This window comes from Myripristis murdjan, chromosome 18 (genome assembly GCF_902150065.1).
Source record: "Myripristis murdjan chromosome 18, fMyrMur1.1, whole genome shotgun sequence".
In the NCBI taxonomy this organism is placed as follows: Eukaryota; Metazoa; Chordata; class Actinopteri; order Holocentriformes; family Holocentridae; genus Myripristis; species Myripristis murdjan.
This window is the reverse complement of record NC_043997.1, coordinates 4,422,336-4,441,866: the sequence shown is the minus strand read 5'-3', so window position 1 is coordinate 4,441,866 and position 19,531 is coordinate 4,422,336. Positions and strand designations below refer to the sequence as shown.

At 43.0% G+C, this 19,531-nt stretch overlaps 1 protein-coding gene across 1 annotated transcript; it reads left to right on the top strand.

Moving 5' to 3' along the window:
* Positions 1–2,124: 2,124 nt before the first annotated feature.
* Positions 2,125–17,699, top strand: LOC115377013 (uncharacterized). The gene is made up of 7 exons (XM_030076867.1): positions 2,125–2,359; positions 2,553–2,573; positions 3,210–3,437; positions 14,346–14,726; positions 15,162–15,236; positions 15,364–15,485; positions 15,935–17,699. The coding sequence occupies exons 1-7, from the start codon at positions 2,125–2,127 to the stop codon at positions 16,079–16,081; spliced, it is 1,209 nt and encodes a 402-aa protein (XP_029932727.1). The 3' UTR covers positions 16,082–17,699.
* The last annotated feature ends 1,832 nt before the right edge of the window (positions 17,700–19,531 follow it).

Here is a 19,531-nt window from a genome sequence, read left to right as displayed (position 1 = left end):
ACTGTCAACAGCGTTAGAATATTATTGTCAAAATATTTCAAATAGTCAAATAGTGAAATTATAACAAAACGATTTGAAAAATACAAACAGAAATGGTCAGAATAAATTTAAAGCCCTGTGTGACCTGGGAGAGGTTGGAAAATGAAAAACACTTTTAGTTTTCTTGTCCATTAATCAGGATGTCAGCTGTGCTGCCAGGAACCAGACCGACCAGAAACCAAACAAAACCTGGAGCTGCTTCAGTGGAGAAGAATCGCAGAAAGACTTCAGGGGTTTCCTCTCAGCCGTCCGTACAAAAACAAATCAGTCCACCGTTCAGTTGGGCTGTGATTTATTCATGATACTGAATGGCTTTTTTGGAGATGCTATTTGTTCTCAGTGGAGCGATGCACGGCGTTCACACGGCAGCGTCCGCCGCCACACCCAGGGTGGGACGCTCCAAGAATCGGACAGATGGCGTTGTTTCACTGCGTCCTGACTGACCAGCAGCTGAGAAAACAATGGATCGTAAAAACCTGAAGGAATATCAGGTCATATTTCAGGGTAAAAGAACAGATTTGATCACCTGTTAGCTACCGTTAGACAGCAGCTAATGTTAGAATCAAACAGTGCTGCTGTTCGATTTACATGACACGATGCGTAAGACACAAATTATTCTGAAATATGAACAAACAAACACATTTTTTAAAAAATACTACCTGCTAAAGCTTGGAGTTAAACTCTGTGTTCCACTGAGCAGAACATCACAGATGTTACCCTGCTAACGTTACCCAGCTAATGTTACCCTGCCAATGTTACCCAGCTAATGTTACCCTGCTAATGTTCCTCTGCTAATGTTACCCTGCTAACGTTACCCTGCTAATGTTACCCTGCTAATGTTCCTCTGCTAACGTTACCCTGCTAACGTTACCCAGCTAATGTTACCCTGCCAATGTTACCCAGCTAATGTTACCCTGCCAACGTTACCCAGCTAATGTTACCCTGCCAATGTTACCCAGCTAATGTTACCCTGCCAACGTTACCCAGCTAATGTTACCCTGCTAATGTTCCTCTGCTAATGTTACCCTGCTAACATTACCCTGCTAATGCTACCCTGCTAACGTTACCCTGCTAATGTTACCCTGCCAACGTTACCCAACTAATGTTACCCTGCTAATGTTCCTCTGCTAATGTTACCCTGCTAACGTTACCCTGCTAATGTTACCCTGCTAATGTTCCTCTGCTAACGTTACCCTGCTAATGTTACCCTGCTAACGTTACCCTGCTAATGTTCCTCTGCTAACGTTACCCTGCTAATGTTCCTCTGCTAATGTTCCTCTGCTAATGTTACCCTGCTAACGTTACCCTGTTAATAATACCCTACTAACATTACCCTGATAACGTTACCCTGCTAATGTTCCTCTGCTAACGTTACCCCGCTAACAATACCCTGCTAACTTTCCTCTACTAACATTCCTCTGCTAATGCTATTCTGCTAGTGTTACCCTGCTAATGATCCTCTGCTAACATTACCCTTCTAATGATCCTCTGCTAACATTCCTCCGCTAACATTACGCTGCTAACATTACCCTGCTAATGTTCCCTGCAAGTGTTACACTGCTAACATTACCCTACTAACGGTCCTCTGCTAACATTACCCTGCTAACGGTCCTTTGCTAACGTTACCCTGCTAACATTACCTTGCTGGCGTTCCTCTGCTAACATTACCCTGCTAACGTTACCCTGCTAACGTTCTCTGCAAGCTTCAGCACAGCCAGAGGGTTTCACCTCCAGGCTTCAGCTGGTGGACTTAAGAACAAACAAGTCCAAGATGTGTTGATATTTCAGAATCAGTTTGCGTCTTTCCCATCAGATCATGTAACGCTGTCAGACAGTAACATCAGTCAGGAAGTGGCTGAATACTCATGTTAGCTGGTGCGTAACAGGTGATCAAATGTGTTGTTTCATCTTGAATTTCCAGCAAAATCTAGTCAATTCCATCCTTCCCTTTCCACAAAGCTGGAGGCCGGGTGAGCTCTGCTCAGCCCGGGCTGGCAGCACGTGACCATGAGGGACCTCGGTGCCTTGGGAAGGACATGTGGAGGAGGCCCATGAGGGGAAGCCCCACGCTGGGCTTGGAGAACCATGGCTCGTTGCTGCTGGGATGCAGGCCGGGACATGATCAACCCCGGTTGGGTCACCTGGGTGAAGAGGTCTGATGTTAAAAGACCCGTAACCCCCAGCGATCCCAGGAACATCACTGATCTCTGGATTTTCTCTCTCAGGAAGTCGGGAAGCAAACGGCAGCAGTATGCTAGATTCTCTACGTTTCTGCACCCAAGAAAACTCGACAGGTGGAGTCTCAGTGCGCTGCGTGTGGGTGGGTGGTGATGTAACCTGGGTTGGGCCACTTCTAACACAAACAAACGTGTTTTCAGTGTCCGTATCTGGCCCAGACCGCTGGAGAGTCTTTTCAGTTTTTACATTCCTTTGCCTTCCTTAAAGCCTCTGTTCTTTGTGCTTTGTGCTTTGTGTTGTGTTGTGTTGATGTCATGGTGATGCCGTTGTTTCAGAGGCGTCTGTGTCCACGTCTGGTAAAGTGGTAGAATTTTTCTACGAACCCTTTACAAACCCTCGAGGCCATGGATGGTCTTATTTGGAAAGGTTTTACTTTTTTCTTTTTTATTAAAATTTGTATAACTTATTATTCTCTAAAACAAACTGAACAATAAATACATTTATTTTAAAATCTTTTTAAAATAAAAAGATTCTCTCCTTTTTTTAATTTTTAGCAATTTTTGTTGTTGCTAATTTTGAGAATTTTTAAAAAATTAAAAATTTTTATTTTTTTCTAATTTGCGAACCTTTTATCTTGTGTTTTTGAACAAAATCAAGTGAATTTGCTGAGGTTTCGAAGGATTAAAGGTCAAAACAATGACGATGCTTAAAAATTTAGAAATGACATTTTCCGCGAAGTAGCTGCTACTTTTTGAAACATCACCTTGCCGTTGTGTTTATTAGTTTATTAGGATCCCCATCAGCCATCACTCTGTTAAAGGAGTGATGGCTCTCAAGTCACTCAGTCACTCAGATTGTTGTCAACAAAAACAACAACCCAAAATCACATAAGGTCATCACAAACAAGGACAAAACAACAACCTGACGTTCCCATCAGTTTTCAACAGCATAAACAACAAAAAACAGTGTAAACAGGAAGACTTTGGCAGCAGCAGCATCACCTTGCGGCCTCTCACCTTTGCGAGTCAAGCAGAAACCCCGCCGACGCCGCCTCAGCAGCAGCAGCAGCAGCAGCGGTGCGAAGGTCATCACCAGGCAGACGCCCACCACAGGAAGCAGGACGCGCAGGAGGCTCTCGTCGCTGTGCCGCCGCTCAGGAGCTGAAACTGCAGCAGAGGGAAACCACAGTTTGGCCTCGAAACAAACAGCCAGCAGCCCAAGTGAGTGTGTGTGTGTGTGTGAGTGTGTGTGTGTGTGTGTGTGTGTGTGTGTGTGTGTGTGTGGCGTGGGCGGGGGGGTCCCTGGTGTTAAAGGTCTGCAGGTCTTTCTCTTCCGTTCAGTTTGTTTTGTTTGTGCCCTGTGGCGCCCGACACTAAAATGTCACCGCCTGGACTGTGAGCCGCTCGTTTCCGCTGTTTTTACTGAGAAGCTCGCTCTGCTCTCCGCTTTGGGTTTTAAAACAAAATAAACTGATATTTTAGTTTATTTAATATACAGAGCACGCTATAGCCCCACTGGTCTTCAGTGTTAAACTGTTAGAAGAGTTACAGCCTCATCCTGACCTGATTTTTTTATTAAGATTACAGACTGGTAGACGGGGCTCATATTAAAGACAGGAAGTGGCCGTTTAAAGAGATCAGATAACACCATGCTGTGGTGAATTCATTTATATTGGAGTGGGAGGTACAGACTTTAAACTCTGTTGTGCTCCTTTGGGTAAACATTGTAGAGATTGTCAGCATATTATTATTATTATTATTGTTGTTGTTGTTGTTGTTGTTGTTGAGCTTTATCTTGCCGGCAATAAAAAAAAAAATATAGGGATGCACCAATTCAAAAGTAATTCAATAATCAGATATTGGCCAGATACTACCGATACTCAACCCCGGCCTGTCAGGACCGGATGGGACTGGACGGATTCAGACAAATATTTAGAAATTATGTTCGGGTTTGTTCATTTTGGTGTTATTTTAGTGAGAAATGATGGACCTGCTGTCTGTTCTGGGCAACTTCCTGTACAGTGCTGGAGTTTACGTGACAACACTGAAGGCAGCACGTAGGATATTTCAGGTTGTAAACAGAACCTAGTGATGGAGGACGAGCAAAATCTGGGGTTCGGGTCGGGTTTGGACACTAATGCCTGTCGGTTCGGGTCGGCCCGATGTGCACTCTAACACACACACACACACATTCCCACCTGTAGTATTTCTATGCAGGTGTGTTCATTCAGACTAAATGTGAAGTGTTTGCAGTGGCCGTGCTATCAATTTGGTGCGTCCCTAAATTTGAAAAATCCTGTTTTCCTGTTGCTGGCCAAAACGAGCAGCAGCACCTTAAATTTCACAATAAAACATCATCAGTCCCAAAGTCCAAACCCTGCTGACCGCTGCTAGTTGTGTTTGTCCCGGCCTCCACTGAGGGATTAGGACTTTAATCTGACTTTCCTTCAGATTGCACTGAGTGAACATTTCTCACATCATGACAATTTAAACTCACCTTAAAAAAAAACCTATTACTTATTCCTAATCATTTTCATTGTATACCTTAATAATCTATTTTCTACTGACTGCACCTATAGTGTACTTTTCTGTATTTTTATGCAATGTTCTCCATTTGTATTGTTTTTTAGCACCGTGTTCTTCATATGTTCTGTCTTTTCAGCTTTTTATACATGTTAATATATGTTGTATAATGCCCTTGTCAAGCACTTTGTGTCTTATGTTTGTGCACAAGTGCAACAAAAATAATTTTAAATACTTATTTACATTCCTTATCATTTGCTCACACAACTAATCACACAAAGCCAGAGTCAGAGTGAATACGAGGATGCAGGTTTCACCAGGTGTTTCACTAATGTTTTAAAAAGGAGCATAAAGAATAAAGAATAAGGACCTGTGACAGCCAGCCAGCTCTCTGGTGATTCTCCAGAGTCAGAGACGCTGCACTTGTAGAAACCTTCATCAGACGTGGAGACGCTGTGGAGGGTCATCTCTCCTGTGGAGCTGCTCCCGAAGAGGAAGCCATCTTTATAGAAATCAGCTGTGAGACTGGAGGGAGTCGTCTTGGTTTTACAACGCAGAGTGACATCACTTCCCCCCGTCACAGGAAGGACAGGACTCTCCAGGATCACAGAACCAGCTGCACAGTCACACAGTTTCCATCAGGCAGGAGTACGAGGAGACGGTTTGAGGTGCAGCTTTAAAGCCAAACTCGTTCTTATCCACCTACGACGCCTTTTGTGCCACTTTATGCCTCTCTGATTTCTGTATTTCTCTCCCAAATAAATACGTAAACTAAACCAATGCTAAAACATGTTGGCTTTTTTAATGATTTAGCCACGACAATAAGGGCGTCACATTTCCTGATATTTGTGCTGCACTGTGAGGAGCACCTCCTGTCAATCACAGGATGCAGTGAGGCTGCTCAACAATACACCATCGGTCTGGCGACAACATGGACACTCGTAAATGTGCAATACAATGTGCAATACAAACACACATGCAATACAATGTGCAACTCATTTGCAATCTACCTCTGCTGCTGCTGCTATACCTTTGCACTATTTATTAGAACAGTGTCACTTTTATTTATTTTCTACCTTTCTACCTATCCAGCTGCTACTGAACCCCGAGTACTCTATTTCGTCTCTATGTATGTGGAAATGACAATAAACCTCTCTTGACTTGACTCTTGACTTGAAAACTCAAGTTTATGTAGAGCCTGTAATCTCACAGCCTCCACAGGATTATAAACCCACAGTGCAGTGGGCCAGTATTACCTCTAATTAATTAAAATCACATGACTAAGTGCTTTATCTGCTGTTTATTGTGTTTTAAAGATGATTTAAAGACGTAGTGATGCACGTGAACACAGAAAATGAGCAGAAATTGCAGTGACAGTGGATTTTTTAAAAAAAGTGAATCATGCATCCGACATGCTGAGCAATACAAAGGACAGCAGGATGATAATCTACTCACTGGTCACAGTGATCTTGACGGCGTCGCTGCACCGTCCCGATCCAGACTCACACCAGTACACCCCGGTGTCTGATGGGTACAGGTCATGGAATTGACGATGGGATTCATTTCCTTCTCCAAACTCTGTCAGGTTCTGTAGGCTTTCCGTCGTGGGGATTGTAATGTTCCTCTCAAGTCTCCATCCAGAGGAGCTTCCCTGCTCCTCACAGCTCAGAGAGACGGACTCGTACACAAAGAACTGAGATCTGTTGGGAACGACTCTCAGAGACGCTGGAAGACAAACAGACAAAGAGAGAGACGAGCTCAAAGACAGACAGGAAACGGGATGTTAAAGGTGACGGTGGTGTGTTCACATTCTGAGCAGCAACATTAAATTCAAACAGATGCTGTGTGTTTCTGCCGTTCACAGCTTTATAGTTCTATCAGCTTTTTGTTTGAGAGACATGAACAAGTCAGATGTTTGGGATGCCATGATGCTTGAAAAGGCCACATGAACACAGACAAAAACACGATTTGCCTGCTTTTTGCCAGCTTTACAAACCGCTGCCTTTGGCCCTTCCCACCATAAAGTTTGGAAATGCAAAGGAAAAAGCCTCCAGTCACTTTTGAGGAAGAAGTCACTGGCGGGGTTGAAAACTCACTAAATCTCACGACAACATTGTCAAGTTTCCGGCCCTTGTTATTGTTGGTGTTTTTTTGTTTGTTTGTTTTTTTTTGTTTTATTTGTCTCTGGTTCTTGTTTACCGAGCGTTTTGTCCTCTAGATGTGTCAAACCGAGACGTGAGACACACCGCCGGGTGGACTCATCAACCTACTTTTAAGCAAATTTTCTGAAAAAAAAAAAAAAAATAGGCTTTGGTTAGAGGTGACGAGGCCAGCAGAGTGGGTTTGAGCGCGGTGACTGCAGGTTTGCTGTTTGGCTGCCGGTCTGTCGACGCCGTGTCGTACGAGAGCTGGCGTGAAAACAGACGAGCATCTTCCCTCAGCCAACGAGCACAGATAGGACCTGGAAATGCGGCGCGGCGGCCAAATAAATACTGACAATCTTATCCATCTATCTGACACACAGACAAACAGACACAGCACTCACCCACCACCATGCACAGTGCTGTTATCTCCATGTTGAGCTGCTGCTGAGTGACTCGCCTGCAGGAGGTGGGACACACACTCAGTCGCAATCAGAGACCACAGCTTCCTGCCATCCCCTGACAGCCTCGGCGAGACTCAAAAGCTCATTGCACCGGATGTGTCAGCATTCTGTGTTTCCCCTCTTGTGCTTTTTTTGTTTTGTGGGCTACTCTCATGACTTGGACACAAAGTGGGTCTGATTTCCACTGAGGAACCGTCCCAACAGAGCTCAGATTTTTTGGCGGCGTTTCTCACGTCTCAGTTGTTCTTGCACAAAGAAGACTCCGCTTTGCTGGACATCGCTACCGAGCAAAAGATCGGGTCATATCGGATATTCTTCTCTGGAGACTACCCTGCCCATCAAGAGGACGTAAATGACTCACATTTCCAGATGCTCTGAGCGGGGATACAGGACTGACTGTGAATGATGACTGACACTCGAACGATGAAAAATGCAATCAAACTTAGACAACAACACCCCAAACCATGACGGACAAACGTCCATGGTGAACTGGATGTTGTCGTTCGCCGTTTGAGCAGCTGCTAAAAAGAGACGGATCAGCGGCTGGCTGGAGCTGGAGCTGGTTTTTACAGGAAATCAACACCGGAGCAGGAGCCAGACAGCGAAAGTCAACCTGAGAAATCAGTTTGAGGCCGAGGAGAAAGAGGAAAAGTGAAATTCAGGGTGTCCATAAAGTCCCTTGAATGAATCGATAAATCTGTGGAAATTATTACAAAATGAGGAGTAGATATTGAAGTTTTTTTTTATATGGGCATCATTAGTTGCACGAAGCACATCAAGACGGTACTCTTTAATTTCTTGCCATGTTGGTTGTAGCAGAGCCTCATCAATGGGGGCAATGGCATCAGTGACCTTTTGCTTCAGGTCGTTGACGTCCCATATCTTTGTTTGGTACATTATAACTTTAACAGAACCATTGAAAGAAGTCCAGGGGAGTGACATCTGCTGAACGAGGTGGCCGGGGAATTGGGAATCCATTGGTCTGTGGTCAACCTGAAATACACAAATGCAATGTCATTAAAAGCTTTCATAACCACTGAGGACATAGAACAAATCTGATGAACATATCTCATCGAGTGCTTTTGTGATAGATTTTTTTTTAAATGGTAAAGAGACTTTGTGGACATCCTGTGACACAAGCCCACATGTGGTCGGAAAGTTTGTCGCTTAAAAAACCTGCAGAGATTCAGATCAGCCAGGAAAACCACACGTGGGATGTTTATGAGTGAATCTGTGTCAAAGTGTCAGAGAGAGAGAGAGGAAGACAACATGTGAACACAGCCCATACAATAACACATAGAATAAAAAAAAAAAAAAAAACACAAAGACGCTGGGAATCCCGTGGAATCAGGAAACATTAGATAGAAAAGTGACAAAGTTAAGGCCCGTAAGATGTCAATAAAGTGCGTCATGACGAATTTGAGAGACGGATGGCCGAAACAATAAAAGATTTTGATCGGCGACGACCTGAGGGCAACAGAGCAAATTCACCTGCTAGTGCATGGCCAGGAGATGCCAAAAAAAGGAGAGAAAGGCCTGAAGATTCAAATATCTGAGGACCACCAGCTGCGTGGGAAGCTTTCCACTCGGGTCAGAGGTGAAGAGGAGCGGGGTAGTAAGTAACATTTCTGGAGGTTGAAGGTGTGTGGGAAGCAAGAAGGCCGAGACGAGTCAGAGCAGAGGAGGAGGAGGAGGAGGAGGACAGGAGTTCGGTGTGCTCGACTTTTGAAGGGGAATCACCTGAAAGCATGGACCTGGATCTTAAGAGTTACAGGGCGAGGACGTAAAGAGACAGAGGACGTGGTTGATGAGGGAAGGAAGATGGAGAACCTGTAAAGAAGAAGCACTACGTCCGAAACAGGTTAAAGAGGTGAAAGTGAAAAAAAATCAGAGAAGAAGAGGGATTATTTTACACCGAAGCTCTTAGGAGATCCGAGGAAAATGATAAAATACAGAGGAAATCAGAGAGGATGAAGATGTTTCTGGATGAAACATCTTGATTGTTGAAGGTAGTGGACGTTTCTGGGGACGAGCTGGGACATTTACTCAGGGAGGGAGGGATCTGCTTCAGCTCGGGGTCTGGGTCTGGGAGTGGGAGTGAACAAAGTGTCCAGTAGGTGGCGGTAATGCACTACAATGATTTACAATGACAATGACTTCAACAAATCTCCATCCATAAGCTTGTCTTTGGTGAACTTTGGTGGCCACAACAGCTGCTTCTGGTTAAGCACCAAGAAAAGGAAATGCTGCGACAAATGAACTTGAAATCAGAAGGTGAAGAGGCAGTTTTATCACCGAGTTGTTTCCAAGTCAGACGGGTGGAAAGGGACAAACGAGAGGGAGGAGGGTCGTAATGTTGTAGGTATCATGCTTACATACTTCATATCAACTTTAAAAATAACGTCTCATGCTTTAGGGCTTCCTGTTGTTGATGATGGTTCATTTTGAATCTGAAAGCAGCTTTACAACAACAACACACACACACACACACACACACACACACACACACACAGTGTGAGAGTGTTACACGTCATTTAGTTGCATCTTAAGCGCTAAAAAATCTTGTTTTCCAAATCTGCCCAATCCTGCTTAGTTCATTTTTGCTTGGATCAAGAATGTTTTGACATTGACTTAAGCAAACATAAATAGAATTAAGGCGATTAATATTGACATGAAGGACCATGTGTGTTCAGGGAACAATGTGAGCTGAAACTACGGATATAGTAGTGCTGAGGTGATTTGTTTTGTTGTTGTTGTTGTTGTTGTTGTTGTTGTCGTTGTTGTTGTTGTTGTTGTTGTTATGGCTTCACAAAACAGAAAAACAAAAATTAGGTGAAACTGGGTTAGAGTGTTGAGTGCTGTTGGTGGTGAAGTCATTTTTTCCAAAGGAACCTGAATGACTACTTTACATGCCATTACATAATGGGAAAATAAAGATAAGCGTTGGTGGCCGGGTCACACACACACACACCTGTCTGTCTGGAATGTGGGCGGGGTGTCGAAGCGTGTTGAGGTGGAACAATAAAAGCGGTGTGTCCCAGCTGCTGTCTGCCACACAGAGCAGGAGGAGGAAGACGCTCTGATTCACGTCTCGCATTCCGGCTTTTGCTGACAGATGAACTTTTTGAGGATTGGCGACTCTTCTTCTTCTTCTTCTTTTTCTTCTGCTTCTTCTTCTTCATCATCTTCTTCTTCTTCCTCACTCTGGATTTTAACACAGAGCCTCACCTGTCTGGTCTTACTTCTGTGTTCAGCTCGAGCTGAAGGTGAGTCAAACTCCTCGGATAATGTTACTCTAACACAGAATCTATGAAAATGATCGTGTTCCTCTACTGTCCTCTACTAAAATTCCTAAAACGGCTAAAATAGCTCCAACATGTGTGTCTGGGACGATGGTGATGGTGATAAACTTGAAAAACGCCACAGTGGACATCAGAACAAGCCAGGCTTCTTTGTGGTGAATTAATAATGAGCTGAAGAGGAATTTTAATTTGTGTAATTAACTGAACACAGTGACCTGAAGCGCTGAGAAGGGACTTTATTGTGGTGATTAAAGCTTCAGCGTTCTGTGGGCGACTGCTGGCACCGGCTCAGCGCGCCCAAACTTGAAATTATTTACATTTGAATTGCTTCCGTCATTAACCCTTACCTCTTCTTACCTCGTACATCGCATTCGGGACGTCCTGGGAGCTGGGAGGGGCCCAGTTTCAACGTCCCACGCTGGTCGTGTCTGAGAGCTCAACTTGGTCATTTTGTGTTTTCAGCATGTAACCCACATTTTTCAGCTGGATTGGAAAAACAAAATTGGTGCAGAAAGGGAAAAGTTTTATTTGGGTCTTTACAGTTTGTGTGTGCTACAGTTTTCACCTGGCAACAGGTTTTTGCTGCCAGGCAGGAACTGGGACTGAGGACTGGGACTGGGGCTTCAGATATCCCACCTGAATTTCTCAGTCGGAGTTCCCACTGGTGCAGCTGCTCCACAGTACTTTTCCTGACGGGACTTGGGAGTTCCCAGGTGGCCTTGAAGGCAACATAAAAGCAGCCAATGACAGACATTCCCTGCGTTCCAATACTCATACTACCATACTATTTAGTAGGGGAAAAAAAGAATTAGAATGCATATGTCATACTAAACTACATACTTTGTAAGGGCAGCTGCAGTACATACTAAAAGTAAAAAGTATAAGTATGCGATTTGGAACGCAGGGATCGATTGTTTGTGTGTCATGTGACTGCCGGCCGGTCACATGACGAGGGATTCCCTCTTCATGAACATGCCTGGACACATTTACAGAGCAGAACACACACTGCAGGCATGTTTTACAGCAAGTTACAGCTTTTCAAAGTAAAAGATTCAGATTCAGAAATACTTTATTGATCCCCAAGCAGAAATCAGGTCAGTTGGAGCTGCTGAAATTCTCAAGAGAAAAAAAAAATTATATATAAGCATAAGCAGGGGCGGACTGGGACAAAAAATCGGCCCGGGCATTTTGGACCAGACCGGCCCACCACATTCGATAACGCACACCTTTCCGGTCTTTTTGCTCTCTTAAATGTGTATACCAACTGTGCAACTCTTTAAAGCCATAATGCCATGCAATTAGTTAGCTGTCATCAGCAGTGTTGGGCACGTTACTTTGAAAAAGTAATTAATTATAGTTACTAGTTACTTCTACTAAAAAGTAATTAATTACCAGGAAAAGTAACTATTACGTTACTTTTTTAAAAAATTGTTCAAATATGTCAAATTACTTGGCTGCCCCAATCATACTGGCCTATAGTACTATAGTGGAACAATGAAATACAATAGATGAATAGGAATTGAACTTTTTTATTTTATTGAACAGGCCACAACTGGCCAACACCTTTTGGGCATCTATTTCAGATCAGTAAGTGCAACCCAAGATCTCCTGCACAGAGGTCGCGCTACACTTTTTCGTTGTCTGTCATTTTGACTGACAGGGTTGTAAAAATCCCGTCATGATCTATTTTTACCAGTCACTTTAATTTTTTAAATGATAAGGACATATTCAATAGCATTTCATTTTCATTCATTTTTAATTAATATTCAGTCCAAAGTTAGCTGAACAGAAAATCCAAACCATATCTTTTTAAAGAAACTTCTGCCACTCAACTGCCGCGACGTTTTGAATGCGGCAAATTTAATCATATAACATATATACATTATTTGAAATATTAACTATCTTGTAACTATCTATTGCCATTCCAAGCCCATCGCCATTTATTCTTATTAACCCTGCAATTAAACTAAATCCGCCTTGATTTATTTTGCTTTCTATGGTTGTAGAATTGTCAGAATTGTGCAATGACTGAGTGATTTCGCACACCATCGGAAAGCTCCGGTTCTCTGCTCTCAGAAACCGTCTCATTTTTTTTCGGTCGCACCATTGGTTCAGGACTCTTCTGTGATTGGACGGTTGAAGTGTCAGTAGTCCAAAGGAGTTACCGTGATGGCACTGTATATAGGCGCAAAGCTCCGTTTCTCCGGTTTTAGATGTTTTTTTAAGTTTCTGTATGTCATAAACGGTCTAGGAGATATCGATATGTAAAGTAGGCATGCCGAATCCTGTCGGCGCCGACATCATCGGTTTAAGAGATGTCTTTGCTGTCTTCCCCGGGCTTCATTAACCTGCAGTCCATCCTGTGGGCTGCAGTGCGTCACTGAAGGCTGACGAGGCTCACTTTGGACGGTACATGGAGCGCCTCACTGTCAACACCCAAGTCCCGCCCCCGCCCTACTTCTGATTGGCTAGGAGGCCTATTGTTAGTGTGGTTGAGAACGAAAGCTGCACTTCTATTGGATCCAGAGATATGTCTGTTAGATAAAGCTGGGAGAACCCAGATTTTTTTTTCGCAGTCACACCGGTAAGCCGGAGAACTGGCACCGCACCGGACTGCTATCAGCTCTGTCATTGCCACCAAGTGGTCAGGGGTGTGAACTGCAATCTGTCAAAATGACAGATGGCCTTCAGATTTTTCCGTCACCGTTTAAAAAAAACCGTCAATGACGGAAAATATTCGGTTAACGCGACCTCTGCTCCTGCATGGCAGACGGGGGGCACTATCCGCTCTACCATCGGGAATTGTGTTGCTCTGGCATTGTTTGGGCTTGTTGTTCATTCATATTGATAAATTACGAAAAAGCGAAAAAGTTCGATCGGTTTGAAAATTGACAGCCGCTTTCTTTCTCGCAGTTTCTCTGCGCCACTTTTGCGTTTCCTCTCCATCTCAGTAGATCCTATGAGATAACGTTCGACTCGCGTTGCACTGCACACCGGTGCACCGAGCCACAGGCTCGTGATATGATTGGGCCAGCCCCGTGTCAGTGAAGACAAATAACCAATGGGCCGCAGAGCAGCGTGTCTCAGGGACCGGCCCGGTGCTGAGTAAACAAACTCTTGCAATGACTTTATCATTATGAAATCATTATGCAGGCGGGACCAAACTACGCAAAAGGGGTTGTTTAGCAATGTGATTGGGCCAGCCCAGTGTCAATCGGGCCACTGATCTACTGATCTTACGGTCAGCTATTTAAATAATAATAATAATAATTTAAAAAAAAAAAAAAAAAGTGTCGGGGGACTGTCGGCCCACTTAGCACATCGGCCCACCGGGCAAATGCCCGGTGTGCCCGATGGCCAGTCCACCCCTGAGCATAAGTGAAATTACAAGAAATAGTAAATGAGAAATTAAAACAGATGCATTAGAAAAATCACAAAAGCGCATTAGGTAAAAATACAAACATTAGTCCAACAATAATATTACAACAATATATACAGAAATAAGGACTTGAGAATATGTAAACATACACCCATTGAATTATTGACTTATTGTATAGTCTTCTGTCACTTTATTTTAATTAATTGCATGTGAAAATTCAATATTTCAAAGTTTTCATCATCACCACTTTTTGTAGTACAGTGAAGTAGATTCCAGTCTGTGGTTTTTGATCATTTTTATGTCTTTGTGTTGTTTCCCAGGTGAGTTCCAGGTGATCGGCTCCACTCGGCCAATAGCGGCGATGGTGGGCGATGACGTCACCCTGCCCTGCCACCTGGAGCCTGGGCTGGACGTGCGGCGCCTAACGGTGGAGTGGACCAGAGCCGACCTGCCGCCTGACCCCCGAGACAAACTCAACCGCAGGAAATACGTCCACCTCTACCGCCACGGACAGGAGGACGCGCTCATGAAGAACGTGCGGTACTCGGGCAGGACGCTGCTGTCCAGGCGGGGCCTGGTCCGCGGCGACATGGCGCTCAAACTGACCAACGTGACGCTGCAGGACGCGGGGAAATACCAATGCTTCATCCCCAAACTGAAGAACCGCGTGAAGGAGGCGCTCGTGCAGCTTGTTGTTGTTGGTAAATCAGTTTCTGTTTCAGACCGAGCAGGAGCACAGGGCCAGATATCTAACAGGCCGGGGCGGAAAACAAAGAGAGGGGAACCCCAGCACCTCATTAAATTTTTATTACCATTATTACCAGTATTACCATTAGCACATTAATTATTTCTAATTATATGGTAATTGAATATAATATATGGTAATTGAACATTTTAAATATTGAAAATTACATAAAGGTTCTTATACAAATACTTGTTCTTGCAAAAATAAACTCTGTCCCTCAATGCCACACAGTATATCCATTTTAGAGAGAGGGGAATAAATCACAATTTAAAATAATCATTCTAACATTTTGGATTATTGTTGAGGCTCTTGTAGAAGTTTTGCAGTTTTGTTACCTTTCTTGTTTTTATGGCAGTGTTAATAATTCAGAAATATTCTTTTTTTTTTCCAGAGCCATTGCCACCAACTCCTGCTGAGAAAATCACCACAGTGAATCCGGATGAGAAGGAAAAGCCGGACGGTAAAGGTGAGAAAACACTCGCAGCTCGCTCAGGCGATTTTTACTGGATGCAGTGACGCTGCAGTTTTTTTTCTGTTTTCTTTTAAACACCTCAGTGACCTCTGTGCTGTGTTGTGTTGCTTGCTCCTGACAGGTGAGGTGTCGAGGCCGACTGCCTGGATTGTGGCCGTCATCGTCACAGTGGTGCTGAGCCTCACCGGCCTTTCCTTATGTGTTGTCTGCTGTCAACGCACAAGGAAACAAGAAAAACAACCAGTAAGACATCTAATCTCTCAGTCTTTCACCTTTCAGCCGAGATTAGGGATTTTGATCTTGAGACATATTTGACAGCAGCATCAGAAACAAACAAAAGTTAGAAACAACAAAGAAAAATGTACAACATGCAAAAAATCAAAGAAGAAAGAAGCTTCCAACACTAATGCTGTTAACTGTTGAACAATGCAGTGCTGTAAAATAAAGGAAACAGAGCATATTAGTAGTTAGTTTTGGTCATAGAATGCTATAATACATACTGTCCAATTTTTCTAAAAATTAAAGTGTAAAGTTTTATTACTAATTTAAAAAAAATTGCAATAATGGAGTTGCAGCAGGTGTAATTAACTTTTAGCGTACCTGTTACCTTTCAATGCTCATAATTTTCATTTTTAAGTGATTATGCATCCACTTACAAACCACTGTTTTCTGTCATGCTTCTTTTCACCCAGGATTATGAAAGTGTAACTCAGCCGATCATTAAAGTCCAGTTCAAACCAGCAGCGCCTCACCCTCAAGTGAGTCGCTGCACCGACATGAAGGAGCTTTCGTGGTGCCACAAACATGCTGATGGACTGAATGACGCTGTGGTTTCTTGACGCCAAGCAGCGTCTTCTGGAATAAACACACCTCCTGGACTGTGAGGATGCAAATCTCCTGTGACCTCGAAAAAAAAAAATGGATTTCAGTTTTTCCTCTTCCTAACCATGCATGCAGCTCCACATTGGACATTCATCTTGATTTATGTGTTTTCTACGACCTGGAGACGGAGTTACCTTCACATGTAGAAGAAGTGGATCAGTGTCATGGTGTAACTGATGTGAAGCAGGTGTGTTTGATTTGGTATCAGGCCGGTCCTGAGTACAGACATCACAGATCGTTCTCATCCATTCCTCCTTTTTAAGTTTTCAGGATCAAACAGGGCTCAGCATCAACAGGAACCCTCTGAGTTTTTTATTTGATTTCATGTGATGCCTGAGGGTTTTTTTTCCCAATTCTGCAATCAAAGGTGCAGTATGTAAAGTTGTGTTGAAGTGAGAACACTAGACTCAGCGGACAAAAAAAGACAAACGGAATAAGCAGGAAAAGTTGGGTCTGTGTGCGTCTCATTGTCGGCTTGAGTTGTTGATAAATTAAAGGCTAATAAGTGTATTTTTTGGTCAGTGGAGTCAAAGCGGCCCTAAGTTCTTCCCCTTAAAGTTACTTACATGAGAAGGTTCCACTTAAACGAGAGTATCATCTGCATATAAAATGACACGATTTGACACGTATTTAGGGTTCAGACGTGTCTTTGTGTAGATTTCCTGCATCTGCACAAGAGTCTGAACTTGGCATCAAGTAAGAGTGAGGTTCTATGCTGGGATTGGTGGATCACTGGAGGATATTTGCATGCAGGAAGTCAAGGAAATGTACATAAACGCAGAAGTTTGAATGCTTCAGTGTAAGTGATTTCAATTTACGCTCACTTAAAAATGCACTTAAGAACATCTTGTTTGAACCATTTCTCCGTCTTTGTATGAAATGTCTGCAACCAAATTGCCCTTAGGAAATGAAGAAATACTGATTCTGATTTTGCCAGATCTGAAGGATGTTAAAGTTGTCTGGCAAAACCACGATAAGCTCAGGCTCAAGTGCCGCACCTTTTTAAATTGTTTAGTGTACACAGCACACTCTGGAAATGTGTTTTACACCTCAGAGAGTTGGATGATGCTCTAATCCAGAATGATTTATAATGAAAATTATAGAAGACGTGTTAATCCATGGATCACCATCACAGGCAGGGAAGTAGACGTCTCAGTTTATAATCGTAAATGTGAGATATGTGAGGAGGTATTATGCAGTTGAAAGTATTAGCAGTTTTTGGTGGTAGCTTGCCTTGCCTTGCCTGCTTTGTTCTAACATGTTGTGATGTGTTTTTGACTTGAGAGGTTGCTTAGACGTTTTATAAAAATATTTATAAAAAGACCTTTATGTTATTTGTTAATTTATATTTTAGATTTTTAGATGTTTAGTCATTTTTCTAATCTGTTTTGATGTCTCCGGGTCTCTTTTTATTCTGTTGCTCTGAGGCTCTCACTGACTGTAACTGTAATGATAAGATTACACAAATAGTTCATAAAAAATACAACCCATAGATTTAAAAAAAAAAAAAAAAACGTAAATGGGTGTAAAAGCACTATTGAAATGTGAATGCTTGAATATTTCGTTCATTGGAATCATTGTTACACAGATTTATGCATTAAATGATTCTTAAAACTTCCACACTGTACCAGTGTCAAGGACTCATTTCTGTTTATGTGTCATAAAGGAAATTCACTTTGCTGAATGAACATGATTTTAAGTTAAATGCCTTTTTGTAGCATTTCTAGTTTGTTGTTCAAGAACTGCCAAATAAAGACATTTTTTAAATCAAAGATGCATGTTCACTTCATTTATCATTTATGGTGGTGAATTCTCATCTGTGTGAGTTGTGTAATGTCTGCTGAAGTACAACTGTTGAGATGCATAATGTTGTCCTTTGGCATTATAAAGATTTGCTGGGATGTTTACATGTGGTGGTTTAATACAGAGTTATTTACAAGGTGAAAGTGGCACCAGCGGCCACATGCAGAGTGTTCAATCTGAAAAAACAAAAAATACACTTTAGGATCATGAGGTGAAAATGAATTTTTCCTCATGAGGTGCAGAGCTGTTTCGTCAGCCAGTGGAAACGGGTCTGTCCAGTGGCTCCTGTGATCCAACTGGGAATCTGTTACAGGTAAAGTTACTGAATCCTGCACACTTAAGGATTTATGCAAGTCCATCAGATTCTTCAGTGTCTGCCTCATTCTGTTGACCCTCTCCAGGTCAGCTGGAAGGTCAGGCTCTTGTCCTTTTTGTCCTTTCGCTCGGCCACCTTCAGCACAGACTGGAGTGAATTCTCACTTTGAAAGAGGAAAATTGAGTGACAAACTGGAAAACTTCCTGTAAAGACCAGTGTCCCGCATAATGAGGTGTCCTGCTGGTGGGCAGTGGTGCTGCATCACCACCTGGACACACTCACTCCCCTAATCCTGATGGATGGTCATGAAGACAGAGAGATCAAAGCAGGTGGGGTTACCAAGGATCATCTAAGATTTGCTGCCCTGGTTATTTCCTTGCATTTCTGCAGCAGGGCACTGGGAGCTCCGAATGGGTGCACAAAAAGGGCCCTTGGTTCCTGAGGGTACATCGCCAGTTAAAATACACACAGCTGAGCTAAAGATGGGCATGTGCATATACATTCTTTTTAAGTGAGGAGTGAGACACAGGTGTGCACAACCAATTAACTACAACACGACAAAAGACTGATCATCATCATCAATCTATAAATACCCTGAGAACCTGAGGCACATGGCCGTCATAAACCAGCTTCATATATATTCAGCGATGAGAGTGTTGTATCTTACGGAAGCCCTAAAGGGCCATACATACATATATTTTATTTCCTCCGTTTTCCCGTGATAACGAGATAATTTTCCTCCGTTTTCTCGTGATAACGAGATAATTAAATCGAGAAAACAGAGCGATTGTCTAGTTTATTAAAGCATTGCAGACATCAGTCAGTGTAGCAATGTCAGAGGAGCAGGAGAATATCGATCACCGCATCACTTATCTGTTCAATCAAGGCCTGACACAGGCTGAAATAGCTTTATGCTTTATGTCAGGGGTCACCAATCATGTGCCATGCAGGGCCGAGAGGCTGCAGGTTTTCATTCCAACCAAGACCTCCACCAGGTGATTTCACTGATTAGTTCCTCCTTTCTGATACAAGGTGAGGTGATCAGTGAAATCACCTGGAAATCACGAGAAAACGGAGGAAATTTATCTCGTTATCACGGGAAAACGGAGGAAAATTATCTCGTTATCACGAGAAAACGGAGGAATTATCTCGTTATCACGAGAAAACGGAGGAAATAAAATATATTTATGTATGGCCCTTTAGGGCTTCCGTAGTATCTGTCAGATAGTGGACATCTGTCCCTTCCTGCCAGTGTACACATTTTTAAGTCTAACTCACAATGTTCCTC

What these genes read in the sequence shown, in the direction of transcription:
- LOC115377013 (XM_030076867.1), top strand. Translation starts at nt 2,125, where the DNA reads ATGGCTCGTTGCTGCTGGGATGCAGGCCGGGACATGATCAACCCCGGT. An exon ending in TCTCAGTGCGCTGCGTGTGG is followed by an intron (nt 2,360 to 2,552) that starts GTGGGTGGTGAT and finishes CCGTTGTTTCAG; the next exon opens with AGGCGTCTGTGTCCACGTCT. An exon ending in GGAAAAGCCGGACGGTAAAG is followed by an intron (nt 15,237 to 15,363) that starts GTGAGAAAACAC and finishes TGCTCCTGACAG; the next exon opens with GTGAGGTGTCGAGGCCGACT.